Source organism: Rhamphochromis longiceps, linkage group LG8 (assembly GCF_057381845.1).
Source record: "Rhamphochromis longiceps isolate RC_006_pf linkage group LG8, R_longiceps_female_GT1.1, whole genome shotgun sequence".
NCBI classification, from domain to species: Eukaryota; Metazoa; Chordata; class Actinopteri; order Cichliformes; family Cichlidae; genus Rhamphochromis; species Rhamphochromis longiceps.
In genome coordinates, this window is record NC_140564.1 from 3216416 (window position 1) to 3242748 (window position 26333).

At 41.6% G+C, this 26333-nt stretch overlaps 1 protein-coding gene and 1 long non-coding RNA gene across 2 annotated transcripts in view; one reads left to right on the forward strand and one right to left on the reverse strand.

Annotated features, from left to right (window-relative positions):
- Window positions 1–1094: 1094 nt before the first annotated feature.
- Window positions 1095–26333, forward strand: part of LOC146662904 (ryanodine receptor 2-like) — a 317890-nt gene continuing 292651 nt past the window's right edge. The window contains exon 1 of the mRNA XM_085415489.1: window positions 1095–1204. Within this exon, the coding sequence (XP_085271615.1) occupies window positions 1157–1204 (48 nt within the window). The 5' untranslated portion in view covers window positions 1095–1156. The remainder of the gene's footprint in view (window positions 1205–26333) is intronic.
- Window positions 10277–26333, reverse strand: part of LOC146662905 (uncharacterized) — a 413626-nt gene continuing 397569 nt past the window's right edge. The window contains exon 3 of the long non-coding RNA XR_014912958.1: window positions 10277–10623. This is a non-coding gene — a long non-coding RNA (uncharacterized LOC146662905). The remainder of the gene's footprint in view (window positions 10624–26333) is intronic.

Below are 26333 nucleotides of genomic sequence, written 5' to 3' on the forward strand. Positions count from 1 at the left end.
ATTTGTATTTGTCATATTTGACTTTAAAAGATGGTTAAGAAGTTGACACTAAATAGTCATTGATATAGCCAAGCTGTTTAAACATGCATCCATCTTCTTCTGTTTATCCGGGGCTGGGTCGCGGGGGCAGCAGCCTAAGCAGAGAAGCCCAGACCGCCCTCTCCCCAGCCACCTCCTCCAGGTTGTTCGTAGGAGCACCAAGGCGTTCCCAGGCCAGCCGAGAGATATAATCTCTCCAGCGTGTCCTGGGTCTGCCCCGGGGCCTCCTCCCAGTGGGACATGCCCAGAACACCTCACCCAGGAGGCGCCCAGGATGCATCCTTGTCAGATGCCCGAACCACCTCAGCTGGCTCCTTTCGATGTGGAGGAGCAGCGGCTCTACCCCGGATCTCCGGCGTCCCTGCCCTATCTCTAAGGGAGAGGCCAGCCACCCTTCGGAGGAAGCTCATTTCTGTCGTTTTTATCCGCGATCTCGTTCTTTCGGTCACTACCCACAGCTCGTGACTATAGGTGATGGTAGGAACATAGCTCGCTGAAGTTTTTCTTATTATATAACAGTTTTGACTGAAGCATCATCATTTACTGTCACTATGAGATAAACTGAAATATACATGTCATCAACATACACAAACATACACAACCCAGACTGATGACTGTGACTTTGTTTAGTCCACAGGTGGAGGAACTCCAGGGCTCAAGGGCCGGTGTCCTACAGGTTTTAGTCCTTGATCCAGCATAACTGATTGAAATGGCTAAATTATGTCCTCAACATGTCTTGAAGTTCTCCAGAGGCCGGGAACTGAACGAATCATTTGATTCAGGTCTGCTGACCCAGGGTGTGATCCAAAACCTGCAGGATACTGGCCCTTGAGGCCTGGAGTTCCTCACTCCCGGTTTAGTGGAAATGCTCTCTGCTGGCAGGGACCACAGTGGCCAGCAGAGGGAGTAACCCGACCAACGTAGCGTTCGAGCACGCACACTACACACATACACGCTCCTGTGCAGCTCCGCCCCCGACGAGCGTGAGCCATCCAATGAAAGAGGAGTTCATCTATGCGTTGCCTTTCTCTGCTCACACAACACACACACTCGCACACAAGCACAGCCAGCCTCGGCACACAGACGCTGTACGAGCCTCACCGTGTGAACACTAACCATGGCTGAAGGAGGAGAAGGCGAGGATGAAATCCAGTTCTTGCGTACTGTAAGTGTCTCTCTGCTGCTTCTGGAGCAAAATACCGGCGCTGCAGTGAGAGTTCACTGCGTCTTTCTGCTCGGCTCTGTGAGTGTGCGTGCGTGCGTGTTGTGATGCGGGCTGGGAGTTTACCGCATTAAGGGATGACAGCTCCTCCACATTGAAGTCACTGGTCAGGGAGTCCGCATCATGCTGACAGGAGATCAGGGGTGGAGGAGGCGTGAAAACGCACTAACAGAAAGACAGGACAAGCAGATGAGAGGTGGAGAACGGTGTGTGGTGGTGCTGTCGTTGTTCATAAAAAGGAGCTGAGCAGCTTGCAGTCTGCGCGGCGGCGCTGGTGTTGTGTATTGGGTGGATGCGGGGCGCAGTGCGGTGCAGACTGGCAGCATGAAGCCTGCAACATCTGCTGCACTTCGTTCCAGCAGGACTGGACGTCCCTCTTTGGAAGGCTCATGCGGTGAAATCAGTCAGTCATCCGGAGGTCTACGTGAGAGGAGGTGTTGCTTTACAAAAAGTTGCACGTGAATGATCGCGTGAGCTCAGAGTATTTTCTTTCTTCTTGAAGGGAACAGATGGTCTGATATACCTGCACACAACATCTTAATTAATATGCATTCGTGTTAATGTGCAGTTTTAGTCTGCGTGCGGCATTTCTGGCCTGGACTGAGATTATTCCAGCGTTGGCAGATCTGTTTTGCTTGTTTTGGGAATTGTCGCTGACATAATGTTGCCATCATATTGCTGATGACTGCAGTAGTACTAAGATGCAATGAGCTGATACTGGAAAACCCTTGGAACAGGTTGAAGTTTTTGGTAGGAAAATGTGAATAGATGGGCAGTCGCTGTCTGTCCTGTATCCAGTGGAGCTTGATTTTCTAGGCTAAAAATGTTCATATGCTCTGTCAGTCAGATTAATGTGTATTATATGAATAGAGTCAGACCCAAGGTTCAAAGCCAAAAGCTTTTAAGTGCAGTGTGTGCGTTTCCTCTGGATATTCTGACAATCAAAAGACAACATGTTAGATTAACTCTAGAGCCATTGAAAAACGCCTCCAACCAATACAGCATTTTTAAGGCCAAGTTTATAAAAAGACCAAGCCTCTGCTTGGGGCGGGGGACTTTTGTTGTTCTTTATTTCATCAGTCAGATGTAACAGAATCCCAGAAAAGCGCCACAGACGAGGTGGCACACAAAACATAAATGTTGGCTGCTGCTCACGGGTGACAGTGTGATGGTCAAAAGACTGAATATTAAGGAATCAGAGGTTCGTCGTGTTTTAGAATGAGCTGCAAACGGCAGACTGTTACAGGATTACTTCAGTAGTTTAGCCTTTTTAGTCTCTTCTTCCATGACAGTTTTTGAAGCTCATTTAGGGTATTTTGATGAGCTATTACTGGATGTCACATTTGTGCCATTAAAACTCAGAAAGTAATAACACATGCATTAACATAGCTGACTGGAATATCATTTCACTCCTCCGCCGTAAAAGGCCGATGGGATATTGTTGTCACCCTGCTGGGCGACATGGACAGTTTGTGAATAACTTGCAGGATTATGAAATTCATGCCACAGGTGCATCTGCTAAAAGGCTCAGACAAGTTCAAATGTCAAACCCGTCAGGTCACCGAGGTCAACTTTTCTCTAAATCACAGATTTTTACATTTCTACCATACGTGCATCTAGTAGGAGGCTGATGGGGGAGGCTTGTGATAGACACTGGTTCATATTTTTTTCTTTATCAGAGCCAGTGTTTAACAGTCACTCAGCATCACATTGCACGAAAATAAGTACTAAGTACTACTCATTGTGATATATCAAACTCATAATGGTAAAATATTGTAGAAAATCTTCTCAACAGTGAAATATTTTGTCTGATTGTTATTTTTATTATTGTTTTTCTTTCAAAAACCAACACAAGTGTTTTTATAGAAGCTGATAGTCAGTCAGCAAGATGGCAGCAGCAGAGTCACATGACAAGTCAAACAATCTTTGGTTTTCATGTATTTTTACTTGAAAACTATCAGTTTTATTCCTAATTTAATTCCTTCAAAATCAACAGGATTAGATTAAAAATAAATAAAGACGAGTCTTTGCATTTATATTGACAATTACAACTGGACTGAAGTGGCATACGGTCTTCACACTTCAGTATTCAAACGGAAACATTTCAACATGTCACATCTGGTCACGAACAACTCTGTAATATTTTACATTTTTGTTATTATTATCATTAAAATATAATGTTAAACATTATATAATACCAGTGTTACTATTAAATAACAATATTGAAGAGTATCATATGTTGTAGCTCACATGCGAGGGCAGTGTTTTCTGCCACATCCATCTGATATAAGATTTGAATATTAGATTTGAAAATGACTCCTACACAAATATAACATGTTTATAATAAAAATACCAAATTTCTTGTTTAGACGTATCCAGACTGGGTGTTTTATTCGACCGTCTGTTTAGTCAAGTCTAAATTGCGCTGCCAGTGGTTCTAATTTTAAGAAAGCTTATATCTTAGCAGGTTCTGTGGAAATTGTAGGGAAAGTTGCACATTTTACTTCGAGTTTATTATCATCATGATTGGAGTGGGTGCTTGTGTTTCAACCACTAAGGTGAAGGTGATCTGTTATAATGTCCTGTGGGCATTTCCCTCAGAATGCTGCTTTCAGCACCCAGAGACGTAGCAGGAAATTAAAAGCAAAAGCAGAGTTGGAGGTGGAGACTCCTGGTCACTACACAGACAAGCTTCCACCAGTCGCCATCTCAGCATGTGGTAGCCTGTGAGCCATGGCTGCAGCAGGAGGCACTGCTTTCATGCCAAAGCTCGTCATTTAATGTAATTCCTGAACATACTGACTGAAGAGAAATTCATGAGTCCATAACGTGAGCTTTGTTATAATGAGTTCATTTGTTTTATGTGTACTTTTATGTTTTTATTTATGTTTGAAGTAGTACTCTTACAAAGTGTGCAGTGTCAGCCTTATATTAGAGTGCCTGAGGAGGTTTATGGAATAATTAAATATTATTATCAGTAATAACATGTAAAAAATAGTCCCGTGGTTAGATTTATTTATTTGTTTGTTTATTTGTAGCTCTTAGATAAATGATGTCAAATGTGGCTGCTGTTGTGGTGTAGAATTAAATGTACATTGTTTAGTAGGTTTAGCAGGACTCATGTTATCATATGATTGCTTCTATAAACTTTGCACTTCGGCTCAAAGGCACAGCACACGCCTGCATTCTTTTTTAGCTCAGACTTTATGACTGGATGTCCTGACTCTCATCTTGGCTGCTTTGATGCTTATTTAAGGATTTTGACATGTTTGCTGTACAATGCTTGCACAAAGACAGCGTTTTGTATTTACTTATTTTAAAGCATTAGCCTAGCCTTTTTTCTACATCACCCCTGGATTTGCTGAAAAATTACTGTTTGCTCCTCTTGATAATGTTTCATCCTACTGCCTCTACGCCTTTACTGTTTCCTGTGACTAGGACACTCAAAACAGCAAAGCAGCTTTCTTTCAGGTACGCATGACTTAATAACGGCTTGTAAATTTACATGCAGGCCTTTTGTTTCCCTCTGCCCCTACGTCTCATCTTCTTCCTCCTGCTCCATTCCTACCTTTCATGTTCCTCTGCATCCCTCCCTCTAATCCTGCAGCACTCCTGCTAAGTGCACTTTATATGCAGATCAATACATGGTTTCTGGTGACTGATGATGTGTCAGCACAAACCAAACAGCATGGCAGCAGCTATGTGTTTGTGTTCATTTAATCCCTGTTACAGGGAAATGTTTGTTTGCAGAGAGTAAATGAAGCCAGAGCACAGAATTCCAAAGGAGATCTGGTACAGGTCAATTTAAATAAAGATATCCACTGTGTTGATGTAAAAAGAAGCAGCAGTAGGTAAAAGCTAGTATTTTAGGCTGCTCTCTACTCCAGTGTAATGGTTAACACCTAAAAGATCCCTGGTTCAAGACCAAGAGGACACAGCGTTACCAAGAGGACACAGCGTTACCAAGAGGACACAGCGTTACCAAGAGGAGACAGCGTAACCAAGAGGAGACAGTGTTACCAAGAGGAGACAGCGTAACCAAGAGGAGACAGTGTTACCAAGAGGAGACAGTGTAACCAAGAGGAGACAGTGTAACCAAGAGGAGACAGTGTTACCAAGAGGAGACAGCGTTACCAAGAGGACACAGCGTAACCAAGAGGAGACAGTGTTACCAAGAGGAGACAGCGTAACCAAGAGGAGACAGTGTTACCAAGAGGAGACAGCGTAACCAAGAGGAGACAGTGTTACCAAGAGGAGACAGTGTTACCAAGAGGAGACAGTGTAACCAAGAGGAGACAGTGTACCCAAGAGGAGACAGCGTTACCAAGAGGAGACAGTGTTACCAAGAGGAGACAGTGTTACCAATTTCTCTGTGATTGTGTTTCTCACTTTGTCTGTTTGTTTTTTTCTTGAATTTTTTAAATGAACTTCTAGTTGACAGTTAATTTGTAGGGGCTGGGAAAAAAGGAATTAATTGAGGAGTGTTGTTGAAGGACTCACAATTTTAAGTAAACCTCTGGAGGCAGTCCAGTGATATCAGGTCAGAACTGTTTGTTGATCAGCACATGAAATTAGAGATGGGGAAGCAAAAACTGAGAAGATTAAGTTGGAGCATGAAAGTCTGAGGGTTGAAGCAGCATTAGAGGGAGAAAGTAAAAGTGGAACAGTTAATACTGGAACTGATGAACGAGTGGAAACCAGCTACTTGCATTTTAATGAGGAGAAGGTGAAGATGGCTTAATCTGGTTGCAGTTGAGACAACGACGACACCTGTTTGGGACTAGCTGGTTCCACTTAACTGGGATTAAGGAGCGACACTGGAAAAGTAAATCAGCTTCTTAAGGATGAATTCACTGTCCCATTACATTTTCTCACTTTAAAGAGTTTATAAAAACTGCATGAAAGATGCAAATGGAAAGTGACCATTATGTTCCTGCTTTAGGTCAAAATTAGCAAAATTCAACTCTAAGTGTGTTTTTTGTTTGTTTAGTTTTTCCCCACCCTTTTCCGACTGAGGACCATGGACTCAGACCTGGAAGTGCAGATCCTCTTTCCCACTGCTTCACATTCAGCCGCTCCAACGCGAGTTGCAGATCACTACCTCATGAAGCCAGCAGAACCACATGACCTGCAAAAAGGAGGGATGAGATTCTGAGGTCACCAAAGCACAAGCCTCCCACCATCTGGCCTATGTCCAGAATCTGTGACAGAGGGCAGCCCTGATGGACTGTGTTCACTATGGATGAAGTCCAGTAACAGAACACACCTTAATTTCAGATTGTTCCTCCCAATCACGCCTCTCCAGGTCTTGCTGTCATTGCCTACATGAGCATTAAAGTCTCCCAGTAGGAAAATGGATTCACTACATGTAGCACCCTTGAGCACCCTCCACCACTGACTCCAAGAAGGTTGAGTATTCTGACCTGTCACTTGGCAAATAATTGCAGATAACAGTCAGGACCTGTTCCCCAAGCTGAAGGCGCAGGGAAACACCCCCCTCACTCACTGGCAGAAACTCCAGTGTACTGAGCAGATAAAGGATTGCCCACCCTGCTCACTGCCTCTCACTGAAGGCAATTCCAGATTGGAACAACGTCGATCCCCTCTCCAGGAGACTGGTTCCCGAGCCCAAGCTAGTTCAGGTTCGTCCCCTTTCAGAGAGGTGATATTCCATGTCCCAAAAGCCACCCTCGATAGTCGGAAATCAGTCTGCCAGGGCAGGTTTTTCGGACTGCACCTGGGCACCAGTCGCTCTTTGTGGATGGGGCCGTGGTAACCCAGTCTTGTGCAGGGTACACAGGTCCCTTGCTCTTTTGACAGTTATAGGGGTCCTTTGAATTGCTCTTTGTCTGGTCCCTCACCCAGGACCAGACAAAGAGCCATGTGTGTGTGTAATACACCTTTTTCCTTGGGGGATCCTACCACATTGCAAAGCAACCCCCCCCAAATAACATATCCCTGCACCATGTTAAAGTAGAAATTCACAGAAGGGACCTTTGAATCAGTTTGATACAAATAACCTGCCATTTTAAGTAACACATATGTTATTTGTAATCGATGCCACACAAGAACATTTATTTATGTATTTATTTATTTTTTACCTTTTATTGTTTATTTTATTTTAACTTGCTAAATACGGGACAGACTTGATTGGGGAAAAGAAAGAGGGAAAGAAAAACAGTGGGGAAGAGGGACGGGGATAAAGGGCAAAACCCAAAAACCAACAAAATAAGCAGACAAAAACTACATCTATCAATCACCTGGGTCACCTGTTGAGAAAGAAAAAAGAGAAAAAAGCAGCAGAAGAAAAAAGAGCAACATAATAAACAACATCACAATGATCTATGTGAATATGACAGTAAATACTAAATATTAAACATTATTGTGCAGCACGTAAGATCAACAGAACACAGTGTGCTTTGAGGTAGGAGCCAAAAAGGGTGTAGTTTGTGGGTGTGATCACCCGTGTGTACACCTGTGAGCATGGACGCGCTTGTAAAAGAACATTTTCTGACCTGACGAGCAGTGTTACTCACAAAGGAATGAGTGAATGAATCTATTGTTCAAACCTCAGTGCAGTTCTGTGGATGAATGTACACAGTGATGACCCCATCACAGGTGGCAGATGTCACAAATGGTAATCTCTAACAAAGTTAACAAAATGTCAGTTCTAGGTGGCTGATGGCTACAACGGATGTCCAGAGTATAATGCTAGCATCACACATGCAACAATAGGAAATATGTTAGGATGAAATACATTTAACATTTCCTTTCTGGTTGTATAACAGCATCATTGCTTCTTGTTTTGCTCACTAACAGACATGGTGACATGGTGACTAGAGTTCCCTGTGAGAGGAAACAAACATGTTTGTCATAGCACTTTCTCATCTTCAGCTGTTTGCTTTCATGGACTCAGGTTACTGCTGAAAGTGAATAATATCATTTCACAAGTACCTGTAACCACAGTGGGGGTGAAATTAGCAGAAAGAGGTGTAGCCTACTGTAAGAGGATTTGAGCGTAAGGAATGGCACAAAGAGTGTAGACTGTTTTTAGGAGCAGTGATGCTGAGCTTATTTGTGTTAGCATAAAACTCAATGTACCCATTATGCCATCTAAGCACCATCCTAAATTCATCAAGGGAGCTTAGTTCCCCATGTAAGGACATGCTGACCGCCCTGTGGAGCAAAACAGTTTTTAAACACACGCTGCTGACCCACTATACACTTTGTAACACAGATGGAAGTTAAGAACACAGCTTCTAAAACAAGTAGTATGACGCAAGAAGAAGAGTGCAGATCTGTGACTATCTATGACAGGTACAGTGTCAAATCAGTGCATCACCCTATCAGTGTATGGGTTTTTTCCTTTTTCTCCTTAATCTTGAAACTTTCTTTTAATTTTCCAATTGCTGTCACTTCAAGGAGCATGCACATAACATTCCCAACTAAACACGCTGTGCTAAATAAGCATGTCACAATGCTAGTAATGTGGTCATTGGTAGCAGGATCAGATTTGTTCTATTTAGTGAAATAAATAAACTAATCCTTGTTTGAAAACAAACAAAACAAACAAAGTTGATGCATTTTTGTTTGTTACTGAAATTGTTCTCCTTGCACAGACAAACAAAAGTAATGTCATATTAAAAAGCAACCTTCTTCAAGTGTAGGTTTTATGTAACAAGAGCTCAAATAAACCTGTCCTCAGCAGGTCTTAAAAATTAAACTCACGATGAGACCCTGTTATCATTTATTTAACAAAACTTAGGCCAAAATGTTGACACAGTGTGTGAAACATTAAGTACACCCCTACTGCTTCCATCAGAATTAAAAGAAAGAGAAGCATCCAGGTGTTGACAATCAAATGCAATTGATTAATTGATCATCACCATTTGTGACCATCTCTATAACAGCAGAGGTGAAAGCAAAGAAAAGACATCAGCAATTCTTGATGGGCTTTTATGACCCTTCCCATCAGTCTGGGTTATAAATCCTTTTTTAAACAATTTAAAGTCTATCAATTAGTGATGGCCAAATGAAGCTTTCCGAAGCACTGAAGCTTGTATTGAAAAACGGTTCATTACTCGAAGCTTTTCAACACAGTCCTCTCCGGTGACATCTGGTGGTGAAAATTTTGAAGAGCAGCTTGAATCTGCAAAATAAAACGGACTGCTCAATCATCGCTGCTCACTCAAGAGTGGAGTTCTCTCTGATATTGGGCCACCGTTCCGTTGCTTTGAACATGTAATTGGTTTTGTTTTCTCGATTGGGGGCTGAAAAAATGTAATGCGTATTTGCGTAATACATTTTGATCAATAAACTTTCCCTATTTAAACATGCACTATGGTGGCCTTTCTTTGCTCATAACTCCTTGATGTTGGTAAATACAATAAGTGAGCAATATATATAATATACATATGAGAATGCACAGCACATTATGGAGTATGCCCCTGCTGTGAAGTCCTGCCTCCATCTACTTGTCGTTTAATCACTGGACAGCTGGACAGGTTCATACAAAATATTAGATGAGGCCAATTGTCCTATACATATTTTTGACCTAGGGGTGGGATTGATTGTGAACTGGAAAGGGAAAATGCTTAGGGGGCTGAGTACGGCTGCATCGTCACTGATTTGTAGAATCATTTTGATTCGATACAGGATCCGATTCAATTTGATTGGAATCTGGAAAGTTTTGCCTCAGTCAGAAATATTACAATTCTGATCATTTAACAGTATATATCCATAATTTCGTATCTATTAAAAGAAAGCTGACACATGTGAGACTTAATTAGAGATGTAAACAGAGAGTTATGAAACCTGCAGATGCAGAAGCCAGCGGGGAAAAAAAGAGGCAAACACAGCGCGGACCTGACGACGCACCAAAATCTGACTCTGACGCGTCGGGTCCGCGCTCTGTGTTTACGTTTGTATGCAGAATCCGTAAACCTGCTCCCAGTTACTGTTTTACTGTATGGTGTTTGACGACATGTTGTGAGGTTTAACCTGAGATGCGTTTCAGGCATAATAACGTTAATTTACAAATCGACACGGGATTTTAATGAATCAATATCACTTTATTCAATTTAGCATGGATTGTAATCAGAAAGGCGATAATCAAAACCCACCCCTAATCAAGAACTTGCAAAGTAAAAACATGATCAATGTAAGGTAGCCCTTTTGTTATTTACAGTTAACAAGAGGATTAGTGTTACTGTGCGCTGGCTGAGTCTGTTTCTTTTCTTAGAAATAGTTTCTCCTGCCCTGGAGAAAATCCACTTGCATGGAACAGAAGAGGCTGTGGAGTGCAGGAACTACACTGCAAGTTGGTAGATATGCAGGTATTCCTGGGTCCTGCAGACTATCACCTAAAAACAATAAACAAAATGATTTTCTAAACTGTAGCAATGTAATGTACGTATAGTGTCAAATACATTTTTGTAGTCTTCATTAGCTTTAATTCACATGGAAGTGTTCCTAAAGTCATATGCTGTAATGATATTTACATTATGAAAACATGATTTTGGACATTTCAAGTTTTTCACTTCGGCAGATAAAATGAATTGAGCAAAATCAACTCAAAATATTCCCACACGCCAGAACGTCCTCTCTTCCTCGCTGGCTCCATATCTGTCAGTGGAATGATCACCTCGTCGCTCTCTGTCACCATCAACACACTCCACGAATCCCGTGGATGATTCACTTCCTTATATCCGTTTGAATCAGGTACCGAAGCAGTTACGTGCGTAATGAAGCTTCGGACGTCACTGGTCACGTGACTTTTGCCAAACGAAGCAAGCCTCGACACAGTGCTTCTGAACCAGTGTGTTGTTTTTTTCGACACACGCTCCGGAGCGTCAGCTTCAAGCGGGCCATCACTACTATCAATCTACTCTCAGTGTGTACTGTCCTAGGAGTGGACACCACAGGAAATTCACTCCAAATGTCAGAGTCTACAGGCCTGAGTTAGCATTGTACAAGGTTAAAAGTTTCTGACAGTACAATTAGAAAAAGACTGAGCAAATATGGCTTTTATGGAACGTGGACAGCAGAAAGCCTCTCTGAAAAAATACACGACAGCACGGCTCAGGTTTGCAAAGGTGTTAGCAAACTACAATACTTCTGAAACTGTGTCTTTTGGCCAAACGAGATACTAAAGAGAAGCTCTTTGATCATGATGTGCATCATGATGCATATCAGCACAAACCCCTCATACTTCAATTGAACTCAATTCAGGTTTTTTTTTTGGTTTTTTTTTTGTTTTTAACATTGTGCCAAAAATTATAACAGTTGCTTAAAGGCAACCCAACAATCATATGACCCCCTATGAGCAAGCACCTTGGTGACAGTGGGAAGGAAAAACTCCCTTTTAACAGGAAGAAACCTCCAGCAGAACCAGGCTCAGGGAGGGGCGGGGCCATCTGCTGCGACCATTTGGGGTGAGAGAAGGAAGACAGGATAAAGACATGCTGTGGAAGAGAACCAGAGCCATTAATCATTAAATGTAGAGTGTTGCATAAACACAGTGAGTGGGGAAATAAACGGTGAGTGAAGAAGAAACACTTGGAGCATCATGGGAATCCCCGAGCAACCTAGACCTACTGCAGCATAACTAAGGGAGGAAAAGTTTGAAGTCTAATCTTAAAAGTAAAGGGTGGCTGTCTCCTGAATCCAAACTGGGGGCTAGTTTCACAGCTGAAGGCTCTGCCTCCCATTCTGCTTTTAAAAGCTGTTTTGCTGCCATATTTGTGATTAGTCAAATGCTACCAATGCCACCCTTTCATGTGAGCACGTGGAAGAAAGCTTCAGTGAATTGACAGTCAGCTTCATGTGATCGCTTAACTTGATTGGCAGTGTTTGGGTAAGTGAATCCATTTAATGGAAAGATACTGTACCCTGGGTATGTTGAACTCTTTCGTAGTACAGGACCCTGGGCACCTTGCAGTCATAGAGTCGACTGTGAACTCTCTGTTTGCCAAAGTATTCTAGAGTCAAATGTGAGGCCATCTGTCTGACAGCTAAAGCTTGGTTGAAACTGGGTCATACTCCAGGACAACAATCCCACGCACAACAGCAAATCTGCAGCAGAATGAGCTGGAGGCTTGCTTACTTTCATGCAGTTTCTCAGTATGAAAGTTTAACGACTTCCCTCCTAGTTTCATAAATGTTACCTCTCCATCAAAGCTGCACAGTTCTCTCGCTATCAATCAAAAACCGCCCCCGCGTGTGTTTGTGTAATCAGAATCAGAATCAGAATGGGTTTATTGCCAGATGTTGAGGTTTACAACATTAGGAAATTGCTGCGGTGCTTCAGTGCAGACAATAAGAATTAAAGTGCTATGTAGAAAGAAAGATATGTGCATGAGATATACATGAGATATATACATGAGAATAAGAATTAAGAGTGCTACGTAGAAAGATATATACATGAGTGCAGGTGGTGATCAGTGCCAAACATGAAATGATGCAGTGACACAGCGTAGGGTCATGTGTTAGTGGCGGGGACAATCATGTGGTTATTGTTCATGTGTCCAACAGCAGAGGGGAAGAAACTGTTCTTGTGGCGAGAGGTTCTGGTGCGAATGGACCGGAGCCTCCTGCCTGAGGGGAGCAGGTCAAACAGACTGTGTCCAGGGTGAGAAGGGTCAGCTGAGATCCGAGCTGCACGCCGCAATGTCCTGGAGGTGTACAGGTCCTGCAAAGATGGGAGTCTGCAGCCAATCACCTTCTCAGCAGAGCGCACAACACGCTGCAGTCTCTGTTTGTCCCTGATAGTGGCTCCAGCGTACCACATGGTGATGGAGGAGGTGAGGATGGACTCGATGATTGCAGTGTAGAATTGCATCATCGTCCGTGTTGGCAGGTTGAATTTCTTCAGCTGCCTCAGGAAGTACATCCTCTGCTGGGCTTTCTTGATGACGGAGGTGATGGTGGGCTCCCACTTCAGGTCCTGGGTGATGGTGGTACCCAGGAAGCGGAATGAGTCCACAGAGGTGATGGGGGTGTCAGTCAGGATGATGGGGGGGAGTGGGGCTGTGTGCTTCCTGAAGTCCACAATAATCTCCACTGTCTTCTGGGCATTCAGCACCAGGTTGTTGTGGCTGCACCAAGACACCAGACGTTCAACCTCCCTCCTGTAGGCAGACTCGTCCCCGTCCGAGATGAGCCCAATACACCTTTATTTAGACGCGACAGCACATTTATGCAACTTGCTGTGAACTCCTGTGAAGTGTTCAACAGAATTTAGCTTTAACATGTTAATGTGCACTTGGTCAGAATCATTTGCATGAATTTGACCTGCTGAAACCAAGAACGAACAAACCAGCTGTATGCTGGCCAGCCATTAGTGCCCTAACATTTTTCACCCGAGATTAAACATTTTCAGGTCGCATCAAAATTTCTCTGCATCATTTCTGGGCCCAGAGGCTAATTGGATTTCTAGATGCAAATATTGTCTGGAAGCCATGAAAATTTGGGTGACTGGTGAGACGGTATTAGCGCTGACACTTTGGAAGTAAAAACAGTTTTTTATTGTGACTGAATTTCAGACAATTCAAAATATTTTTTTTAAAAGTTGACAGGAATGTCAGAGCAGTCAAGAATGCAAACGTCCTCACTCGTATCAGGCAGTAGCCTGTATATACAGTACGGACATGGCAAGCTCAGCCATTGGATTGAGATTCTGCATTTTGAGGCCTCAGTGCATTTTTGAGTTTTTGTTTTTCCTTCTTTGTCAAATGAGAATGAAAAACAATTACCACATTACAGTACTCATGTTATTTGTATTATTAACCGCAGGTGTACAGCAGCCTCTTAACATCGAGCTGACAGCCATCTGTGAGTTTGAGCTGAGTCTGAATTTGTGTTGAAATGAGGATTATTTCACACTTCACTGTTTGAATACAGCAGATTCCTCATGATACAGATGTGCTAACATGGGGGAAAACACAGCAATTACAAAAAACACTCATTAGTCTCAGCTGTAGAGGTCATACTACGTATTAAAGAAGGTGTAAGTAACTGAAAATCGGTACACTGTTGTTCATTTCTTTCACATATTGGTTTCCTACCGTTGTCATTTGGTCAGGCTGATATTTATCTGATTTTTTGGAATCAGATAAATAGTAATCAGAATCAGAAAGGGTTTTATTGCCAAATGTTGAGCAGGTTTACAACATTAGGAAATTGCTGCGGTGCTTCAGTGCAAACATACTGTCATAAATTATAACAGTTACAGTCGAACAATATTTAACTATTTAACATTTTTCTATTTATTTTTGTTCTCAGCTTTTTTAATGTTGTTTTGTATTTCAAAGTATAGCGATCTCTCTCCTTTCATCTCCAGCACCGCTGTCATAAAACTCCTGACCTGTTGGTTATTGCTGCTGAAAGTTGCGATTATTTCGTTCTCATCGGACACCGACAATGACTGGAGCTGGGCAAGCTGAGAGACCAGCTGGTCTGCTTTCACTGTTCAGACATCAGTTTCGATTCGCATTAACAGATACACGAGCTTCAGTGATTTAGCATCTTGACAGATGAGTTTCCTCTTGGTCAGAGTATGTGATCTAGAGAAGAATGAGTGATAAAAAGTTGTTAATAACTCCTTTTGAACTTTAGCAGGGAAAGCTGTAATGATGATGGAGAGGTTCTTACAAGTTGAGCATGTGCAGGCTCACTCAGCACTTTAGATTAGCATCTGTGAGAATCTCTGAATGTAAGATGTTTAAACAGCCTTTAGTCCTCTGTAGATATGTACAGTTAACCATGTCACTCAAGCCTTTTAATTCAGCTGATTCTTTATTATTCATGTATTTGAAGATAGTTCTTTGTCTGTTTGTGAGCTCATAAACAGCATTTTTTTAATAGATTTGTGGTTTTCTCAGAACGGGGTTGTCTCTGCTTGCCTGTCTGTGAATGTCTCTGCATGCCACGCCTCCTCAGGTTATTGTAGACGGTATCAGTGACTCTCATTTGGATTCCTGTAAAGGTGGAACTCTTTCACAAGATTTTGATTATGTAAACAGGACTACGATATACGCGATATTCATAGAAATCTATTATTACAGTTGATGTCAACTGTTTACATTTAAAGACAGAATAATGGATGCCTAGTGGGTCAAAAGGTAAGCAGTGGGAGTGCTACCAGCGGTCTACAGGACTGTGCGTACACCGGGGCTTGTGAACATGCTTTGAAGGTGACCTTTAACAGGTTCAAAGGATGAACAGGGCGAGGCATGAGTCAGAATCTTAACTGGGAATGTTCTTTTCTTAGCAATTGTAATATTAAATAGTCCTAATAGAACAGATGTGCTTGTTTAATTTTTTGAGCTTGGCTTGTTTCAGTAAACTGGGCTTTTAAAAAATATATTCAGAGTCAATAAATTCAGTTTGATAAAGCTGAAGGTGAATCCCTGCAGAATAGCTTAGACTGTCAGAATAGTCTTCAGTCACACTGGGTTTGATCTCCAGAGTCTCTCAGTGCTTATGTGAAAAGGACATGAATCTAATTAAGCTAGCATCAAATGTATCACGCTGACATATGGTGGCCTGCATTTGCATTCTTTCATACTATATGGCATATAAGGCTTGGTTTAGCACTGTAAAAGTCTCTGGCTACAAAACTGTCTCAGTGACTTTTATCTCTTCATGTGATCCCAGACTTCTTTCTTCATTATTTGTAATAGTTCAAATTTTACATTTGATTAGCAGGAGGCTCAGATAGCTAGGAAACCCCACCACTGAAGCATATATCCTGGTCAAGAATCTAATCAAGATTCCTCACATTGATACTTGAGGCCAAGCTAAAGCCATCCAGAAGAAGGATGTGGTTAAATACCACATTTCTAAGATTTGGTACAAGGGAAGTGAAATGCCTTCTTTCAGGTAATGCCACCGTTTTTCCACAGCAGCGACAGCAACACAACAGCGAGATGCTCCTGCTCTGTGGTGAAGTCATTTATTGCTGTTTGGTTCAAGCTGCAGCTGGCAAAGTTCAGTCTGTTGAGCCATAACTGCGTCCAATCCCACGTCACTGGCATCAGTGTATTGAGACTTTGCATGTGACGTGAGGTTTCTGCTATAGTGGACATGATGATGCCTGCCAATTCTGCTGCACTGTTGGGAGCAGCAATCACCATCGACAGAAAGAGAATCTTTGTTAATCACTTTCTGCTGATTTGGATAGAAGAAGACAAGCAAAAAGTATTTATGTGATACAGTGGAATCAAATAGTAATAACAGTTACAGTCTAACAATATTTAACCATGTAACATTTTTCTATTTATTTTTGTTCTCAGCTTTTTTAAGCTGCCTCCTCCACCACTACTCTCTGCAACTGCCTTTCATCCTCTTCCTCCTCAACTGAAGCCTTACTCCTGAACTGAAGTTTAGGCTCTAACATAAGAACTCTTACAAGAACATGCTTATTCATTCTTGATATTATCACAATTAGTTATTGACAGGAGGTTTGTCTGCAATCCTGTCTCCAGACAGCTGACAAGAGCCGACAAACAACAACATCCCACATAGCAAAATTGGTATGGCCCAGATCAGGCCCACACACCGCAAAGAATGATGGCCCAGATCTGGTTTGCCAGAGTGGCCCACACATGGGCCAGCACAAGGCCAGTTGCAGACACACTGGTGGTCCTGTGCTGGCCCAGAACAGTTTCAGCTCTGGCCCCAGATGTCAGCCTAATGTGTGCCTTAATCAAGCCATGTAATAACAACATGTGCTGGAACATAATAGTGCAAAAGTAGCATGACGAAACTGTTCAGTGAATGGACTGATTCTTATATAGCGCTTTTCTACTCTCCCAGATTACTCAAAGTGCTCTATACAACATGCCACATTCACCCAATCACACACCTTCTGCTAACTACATTCAGAAACATTCACATTCCTGACATGCAGACTGGAGGAACCAGGGATCAAACCACTAACCTTCCGATCAGTCGGTGACCTGCTCTACCTGCTGAGCTACAGCCATCCACTGGCAACGATGAGTAAACCATCACTAGGTTTTGGATAAAGTGTACACTCACGAACCTGTTAAACGTGCATTTGAAACGTTGGCTACCATAGCAGTATAGTATTGCAACATGGCATTTGGGTCTAACTAAAATAGCAAAATAGGAACATAAATAGTGCCATCATTGCCAAACCTGGCCCACATCTGGTTGACATACACTCTGCCATGACACCAGTCGGTCAGAAGGGCCAGCTTGATGCCGGATCCAGGCCAGACCTGTTTGCTATGAGCCTGGGCCACATAACCCAAACCACAATCGAGCCAGATGTGTCATGCCATCACATAGACAGTGCCATCAGGCCTGGCCCATATCTGAATGACATGCGTCTTATCATGCCAGAAGTCAGCCAGCAGTGCAGGCTTGATACCAGATCTGGGCCAGACCTGTCTGCTATGTGGGATACCGTTATAAACTAACAGTATAAGTCGTTGACAATGTAAGTGATAATATGCAGAGATGTGACAATATCAAAATGTAATAAAAATCAGGTAAATACCTCAGTAGTGACCATTGACCCTTTTCCACTTCTTCAAGTGACTGCAGTTTCAGTCCACTGACTGAGATTTGTTACTCATCTTGACACAAAACACTGATAAGTACACAAACTGTCCTAGGCCTTCAGATCTCATCCAGTATAGTTTGTGGGATTGTTGATAACATAATGATATAAATAGTGTGGCTAGAATTTGGAATGACCTGGAATAAGGCCTTTAAATTATGAGGTGGTTTTAGAAGGTTGTTAAATGAATAAACTACTGAAAACCCAGATTCGATTTCTTAATTTCCTTTTCTTGTAAATTAACTGAATTACTATGAACTAAAATTTATGTTCATTGTAACTGCTCCTGAAGGTTTTTCATGTTCGAAGTAGAATAAAGGGCCATGCTCCAACTGATGTTCAGCCAGTATTTTAATCTTCTTTTCACCAGCAAACACCGTGAAAAACTATGATGAAATGATCAATGAAAAACACGGATATTACATCAGCAGAACAAAAATTACAACTCAAATAAAACATACACACAAAGTAAATGCACCAACATACCGTGTGCGCCTTTCTACTGAACATTCATGAGCAATTGTAGTCCATATCTTCTATATTTCCACCTTTTACACAAGCCAGCATTCTCTTTCTGGCTCGAGCCGTCAGTCTCTGGTGACATGTGCGCTTAATTGAGCATCACCCCAAAGCATGCGCACCACAAAGCGCCACACTCAGGTCCACCAGTAGGTGGCGACAACACAACATGAATCCAGATTAAACACCAAATTTTGAACATCGCAATCACATACTAATTACATTTCAATGCGACGACTACATTCATGTTATAAACATAAATTTGTCTCATTAGCCTCTTTTCCATTAGTACCTACTCGGCTCGACTTGCCACGGCTTGCCATGACTTTACTCAGATCGACTGGTTTTCTATTACAATCAAGCACTCTCGTGACTCATCTAGTGACCCCACTGACCAGCCAATCGGTGGCATGCAGTCTGACGACATCACATTTTTAGTACCTGTTCAGATTGCTTTGAACCCCGGCCGAGCAGGTACTATTTAAGGACCTGGTACCAGCTATTATGACCTAATGGAAAAGCCTGAAAACTGTGGCGAATCATAGCGAGTCAATCTCAGTAGAGGTACTGTTGGAAAAAGGGCTACTGACACTGCCTGAGGGAAGCGTGTGTAATGTAAATAGAATGGGTTCTACCACAGAACACTGTGGAACTTATTAACCTTAGTGTGTGATGAGACTCCCCGTTTACATGAAGAAACTGGACTCTGTCAGACAGATGCAATTCAAAGAGCTGAAGTGCTGTTGTTTTGGAGGAAGGGAGGTTCAGGGTTTCAGTAGTCATCATCATGGGCTCATCGGATTAGAATGAGAATAAGCAGTCATCAATCATTTGCAGGTTTTGTCGTTTTATTGTATAACGGGTAAAGGAAAGAAAGACACACATGGACTGCTCTCTCTAAAAAGGAGAAAGTATGATTTAAGTAACTCAAAATGATACATGAACTCAGGAGACTCAAAGAGAAACTCACCTCAGCTGCCGCCCCATGTGGGAGTGAAGAAAGAGTGAGGGGTAGGTGAGTGCAGTCCTTATATAACGAGTGACAGGTGAGTGCAATTAAGGCCAAGCACCACACCCAATCAAAGGTGACGAAAAGAAACAAGGTGCATCTGGTTAAGTGAATGTGCTAAACGGTGAGCCTTTACAACAGCTGTATCTTTAAATCCTATGACATGCTCTAATTTCTATTGTGAGATATTGTGGTCAACAGCATCAAGGAAGATGGAGATACATGGCAGATAATTGGCTAAGACAACTGGGTCAAGTGATGGCTAATGGTTTAATTACTGCGAGCTTGAATGCCTGTGGTATGTAGCCCATCAAAAGTGTATATAAATCCAGAAGCACTAACAATCTGACCAGAAATTGAAATGCACTGACATGAAGCCACAAACACTGATGCAGGGCAGCACCAACACTACCATGTCAGAAGAGATGGGAAATTTTTCAGCTCGAGTGCTAAACTGGGAGGGTGTATTTAGTATATAATGTGAGTAGGGCTGCACAAAAGATTATTTTGATAGTCGACTAGTCACCGATTATTTTTGCAATTAGTCGACTAGTCAGATCATGCATCCATTGGACGTAAAACGTACAGGTTATTGCATCAGCATGCGTCTTATAATAACTATCATTAGCTTACAGCTTGAAGTGTTTAAGGTATGTGCTAACTAAAAATAAAGTCAAGATGATAGTTTATTAATATTTTAATGCTCAGCCGTCTGCTCCTTGCTCCCTAAAATTTAACAGGACACTGGAGTATATTCTCGACCATCTCACCTGTTTAATCTGTTTAACCAGTTTTCTGCTTGACGTTTATTCAGCTGTGTGAAAACTATAACTTTAATCTCAGCCAAACCGATTTACTGAGCAACAAATAAAACACTGAAAAAAGCCAAACAATAACATTTTTAAGTTATCTAAGTGACTTCTATATCATGTTTAACCTGAGTAGCGAAAGGTGGGTTTGAAAATGATGTGCCGGGAGTCCGCTGTTCTTGCTGGTTCTACTGAGCCTTGCCCCCGGCTAGCTATTGAGCTGGTGGATAACAGACGTCTCCGAAAACGTCGGAGTACTTCTGAAAGTATGTGGTGTCTTGATAAACTGAGCAGATATTTGAAGTTTACACAGCTACATTCTCGCCTGAAAATATGTTAAAAGTTTATTTTGTGACCCAGAAAGAATAATAAGAGTAATATTAAAACTAACTAGCTGCCGCCATTGTTGGAAACTGGAATTGGCTGGGCCGTGCTATGAATTCTGGGATAGGTTGGGCCACCCGACCCATCCTTCAAATCTGGGGAAAAGGAGGACATACTTGTCGGCCGTATTTGGAGAAGTCTTCGAATTTGCACAGCCTGTGTCGCGTCACTGTAATGTAATGTAAACGGCCCCTGCATTTGGACACAGCTACAAGACACTGCTTCTTCTTGTTTAACGGCAGCTGGCATCCTTGTACATGCAGTGCTGCCATCTTCTGTTTCAGTCCGTTATTACACTCTTAAATCCTACTACTTATTCCTGCGTCTTTTGGGATCTTACAAAGCTTCAAACGACGCGTCGACTATTAAATTTGTCGTCGACTAATCGTGGCAGCCCTAAATGTGAGGCATTCTATGAAATTATTTACATTAAATATTAAAAACTTTGCTGCAATTAATTTATATATAATGCAAGCCCTCCTCCACTCACTATTTCTGGTCAGTAAAAATCATAATGACTCATCTGAACCGGAGTTTTTGTTTTTAATGGATTAATTAATCATGTTTCATAGACAACAATTCAAACAGTCCTAAATACTTATTTTTTTTGTTCTACTGTTGTTATTTAAGTTACTCCATCCATTTTAGCAATCCTCATAAAATGTTGCACTCCAATTATTTGTCAATCTTTTTTTATGTTGATTGTCTTTGTAACAGTCACAGGAAAACAAGCAAAGCAAAGAAAAGGAAACACACAGTGGAGATCAGCATGATATTCCAGAATAATGCTGTCCTTATTTGGATTCTCCTCTCTTATGTCTTCAATACAAATCACTTTGACCTCTTCAGGTATTCCATTTAACTTTATCCATCCAAGGTAGCTTGTACTTTCTGCTGCTTTTTGGGGTATCAGACATGTTGGGCAATATTAGTGTCCTTTTTTGTCTGGTATTCTATTAAAATAATATGTGTTTCCTTAAGTTGTTTCTCTTGCCTGTTTCAGTAAATCAGTCGGATGATGAATGCTGCTTTCTCCATGGGAGTAAGGGACAGATTGAAATATCCTCACCCTGAACGGAGATCTGTCTGGGTTTTTTTTTTTGTGTTATTTTTAAGCAAAAAAGACGAAGACCTCTTTCTCCAGGGACAACTGTTCTGTCGATGGTGCATCAGCTCCTATCTCAGCTCCACTAGACACATTTCTAGCATAGGAACACTGTATGGTGTTTAATGTGTAACTGATCTTCTGGACAGTCTGAGGTTCAAATTGCTGGTACTAGATGGGCCAAAACATTAATTTCCCAGAGGTGTTTTATTGGATTTAGGTCAGGGGAATGTGAGGCCACTTAATGGTATCAATCCCTTCATCCTCCAGGAACTGACAGCATAAAAAGCTGGCCATTGTGCAGGGCCCACTGCAGGGTGTGATAGTGAGTCCAAGGATTTCATTGTGGTTAGTGGCAGTCAGGGTGCTGTTGCCCAGTCTGTGGAGGTCTGTATGTCCTTCCATGGATATGCCTCCCCAGACCATCACTGACACTGGTCGTATTGGTAAATGGACTGATTCTTATTTAGCGCTTTTCTACTCTCCCGGAGTACTCAAAGCGCTGTATACAACATGCCACATTCACCCAATCACACACATTCACACCAGCACTGTCTTCTAAGTTTCTTAATGCTTCCTAACTATCATTCATACACATTCACCTTCCAATGAACGCATTGGAGAGCAATTTGGGGTTAGTATCTTGCCCAAGGATACTTGGCATGCAGACTGGAGGAGCCACGGATCGAACCACCAACCTTCTGATCAGTAGATGACCTGCTCTACCCTCCTGAGCTACAGCCACCCTATTGAATGATGTTATAAACAGCATAATGTTCTCTACAGCTTATCCAGACCCTTTCAGATCTGGAACATCAGAATGAAAGATATCTTTATTGTCATTGCAACTAGGGCTGGGCGATATGGCCTAAAATCCATATCATGGTATAATTTGAAGCATGTGCGGTAATGATATATATTGCGATATATTCTTTTCTTCTGTATAACGTTTTTTCCGCACTATAAGGCGCTCTTAAAATAATTAAATTTTCTCAAAAATCAACGGTGCACCTTATAATGAATTCTGGTTGTGCTTACTGACCTTAAACCGATTTTATGTCTGTCAAATCTGTCAAAAAATGTTTTAGTCAACTTTGGTAAGCTACGAAGCCGCACCGCTTGTTGGATTGTTGGAGCATTACGGCTACCGTAGTCTGGAGCCTCACAGAGTAATCTGGGTCCAAAACTCCATCCACTTCAGGTCCTAGAGTCAAACGAACACTGCAGCATCACTGAGTGTTAAAAACTGTCTAAACTATTTTATCTTTAATAAAATAATCAGCGTTGCTGCTTTACCAGGTGTAACAATGAAGTTTAACATCCAGGCATCCATGAAAACAGAATTTATTAAATTTAACAGTTTGAAGTTAGCAGGAAGTTAGCTCGCTAGTTTCCACCTAAACATGATATAGCATGTTCTGACTGAGAGATTTCTGACAAAATTCATGCATGTAGCATGTGCTATGTGATGTGCTAACGACACAGCTATGTTAGCATAACATAAACTGTGAAGCTGGAGGATGAATGCTAACTTTTTTCCACTCGATAAAAGTTAACGTGAGGGTTCCCGATGGTTAGGGACAAATGCAATCGCAATGTAAACGGACTAAGCTTCAGTCAGGAGAACAACTGAGATAATCCATCCACAATACGAGGTTAGTCATTAATATACTGCAACAACATGGGAATAGAGCAGCTGCCAGAGAATTCAGCATTAATGAATCAATGTTACGGAAGTGGAGGAAGCACCGTTTTTGGCTTTCCTCACATTCCAAAACGTGCTTCGTCTCTTCGCTATTACTGTCGCTGGCATAATTTGTAGATGATATTGCTTGCAGGCGCTGCGATGCTTTTGACCAAAACAAGCATAGCTTGATGACTCCATCAACATGCGCTACTGTGGTAGAGCGGTATAGTCAAAATCTCTACCATTGGTCAAATTCACATCATTTCATATAATTTCTACCGCATACTGCCCACTTTATTCTACTTTATACTGCCCACCCCTAATTGTAATAAGTACAACAAAATTAAGTGCAGTCCTTGTGGTGTCTAGAAAGAAAAGTTTCGATATAACTACAAAAGAATAATATAAAAAATTAGTTAGAACACAGTCATTCAGTATAATAAATAAAACCTTATTGCTCATATAAAACCTTATTGCACATAAACAATATTACACATGGCATCCATTGCACTTGTCAGGCTGAATTAGAGGTGATTACATGTCATTCAGTTCAACAGCTACAGGGTGGAAATGGCTATTCAGACTGTTTGTCTTTGTTTTGATGCGCTGGTATCTTTTGCCTGATGGCAGCAGTTGGAACAGATTATGAGCTAGGGTGTGAGGAGTGTTTTATGATATTTCTTGCTTTCCTGAGGCATAGAGAGCTGTGCAGTTCATCCAGGCAGGGTAAAGAACAACCGATGATCTCATGGGCAATCTTTACAGTCCCTTGAAGTGTTTCACTCTGTGATGATGTGCAGCTGGAAAAAAGACAGTAGCACAGGATGCTCTTGATAGAACATCGATAGAAGGACACCAGCAGCTTTTGAAGGATATGATTTTTCCTGAGGATTCTCAGGAAATAAAATCTCTGCTGAGCCTTCTTTGCCAGCTCTGCTGTGTTCACACCCCAGGACAGGCCCTCCGTGACATGAACTCCCGGGAAGCAGAAGTCTGACACCATCTCCACGCCATCCCTATTGATGTAAAGTGGTTTAATGTCAGTTTTCTGAAATCCACAACAATCTCCTTGTTCTTAAATGTGTTCAGGAGCAGGTTGTACCACGCTGTCAGCCTCGCTACTTCATCCCTGTAGGCAGACTCTTGCTCAGGGTAAACACCCTGATATTGTACCACTTCTCTTGATGGGTTAAGGACCTTCCATGTCCCTGTCCCTGTCTTCTTGACTAACTGCCTGTCTCCTGGAATCTCCAGGCTCCTGAGACTTTGCAAACCTTCAAGTAATGGCACATATTCATGTGGGATCCTGGATCCTGTGCAACCAGTATAGGATCTAGGTATTGATGCCAGCAAGGACACTGTTCAAAAGAAAGCAGCACCTTTCTGGCTTACTTCTTTGTACCCGATTTTACTTTCAGACTCTGTCCAACTTTCTGCTTCTCTCTTACAATATTGTCAGCGCTCCCTCAACTTCAACTTGAACTTGTTTCTTTACACACAGAACTGAGAGACTGAAGATTGGATGTGTAATAAGAATTGGCCTGTGTGCATCTATCGTGAATCTGAAAGTGATTTTATGTACAAACTAATTTTTCTGTGCACACTAAGAATGTTTCCATGCTTAAGTTAGTAAACAAGGTCCAGTAATATTAAAAATAAATAAAATAATACAAGAAAAATTACATATTTCAAAATCAATCTAAACTAATTTAAATGCCAAAAAATGAACTAAAAAACTAACCAGACAGATGTATTGTTTTACAACGATTTATTGTATGTGGTATGCAATAATTATGCAGTTTGCATAAAAGGAATGTTTGATTCAATAAAGTTTATGCTATGCAATGCTATGCATTTTGTCATTTCTTAAGTGCATTTACCATAAATCAGTTGCTGCTTCTGTGAATTACTAAATACTATCAGCGTTAATCTCTCTAAAATGACGTTAACGCCATAACCGCATTAACGCTGCAAATCTCCATTAGCGAGTTAACGCGGCTCGCGTAACGAGATTAATGCTGACAGCACTACTAGAATAGAATAGAATAGAATAGAATAGAATAGAATAGAATAGAATAGAATTCAACTTTATTGTCATTGCACATGCACAGGTACAGGGCAACGAAATGCAGTTTGCATCCATCCAGAAGTGCTTTAGTGATATAGATATATTACAATATATATTAGCAATAATATAGATATGTGAGTATATTACAGAAATGGGTCTATTATGGTATGTTATAATGTACACGGTATGAAGTATGTTGTGAATATTCTATAACTATAAGTATGTACAGGCTGTAGTGAGTACAAGCTATGTACAGGATATGAACAGGATATAAATATGAAAAACTATACAGAATATGAAATAAATAACTTTACAGAATCTGGGATATACAGCTATACAGAAATGGGAACTATGCAAGTTGTAAACAGTTGTAGGATTAAAGATTATCGAATGTACAGAATGATTATTTACACAGAGCTATACAGTAGTGCAGTTAAGATAAGTGAGGGTGTAGATAGTTTCTACAGAGGCTATATAAAGTGCTAGTGGTTGTGAGTGGTGGTTCAGTCCATGTTATTATTGTGTTTGAGGGTACAGTTGTCCATTGTGGGTGTGTGTATGTTCAGTCCATGAGTTTAACGTGGGTCAGATGTCAGGAGGCAGAGTTCAGGAGTCTGACAGCTGTGGGGAAGAAGCTGTTCCGGTACCTGGTGGTCTTAGTACTAAATACCTGACAGCCAGCAAAACTGTCAGATTTTGATGATATGCAGAGTAGAAGTTCTCCTGTACTATCATAAGTGCTTGTGGCACTAGGACACTCTTGGCCGCAAGTCGATGATCAATTTTGTAATTGTATCATCTGGCCATATGTTCTGGACACTTGGGTGAAGAGGGGCTGAGCTGTCAGCTGAACACTACCTGGTGGCAAGTTGGATCAGGTGGCAGGGAGGATGCTGGACAGAT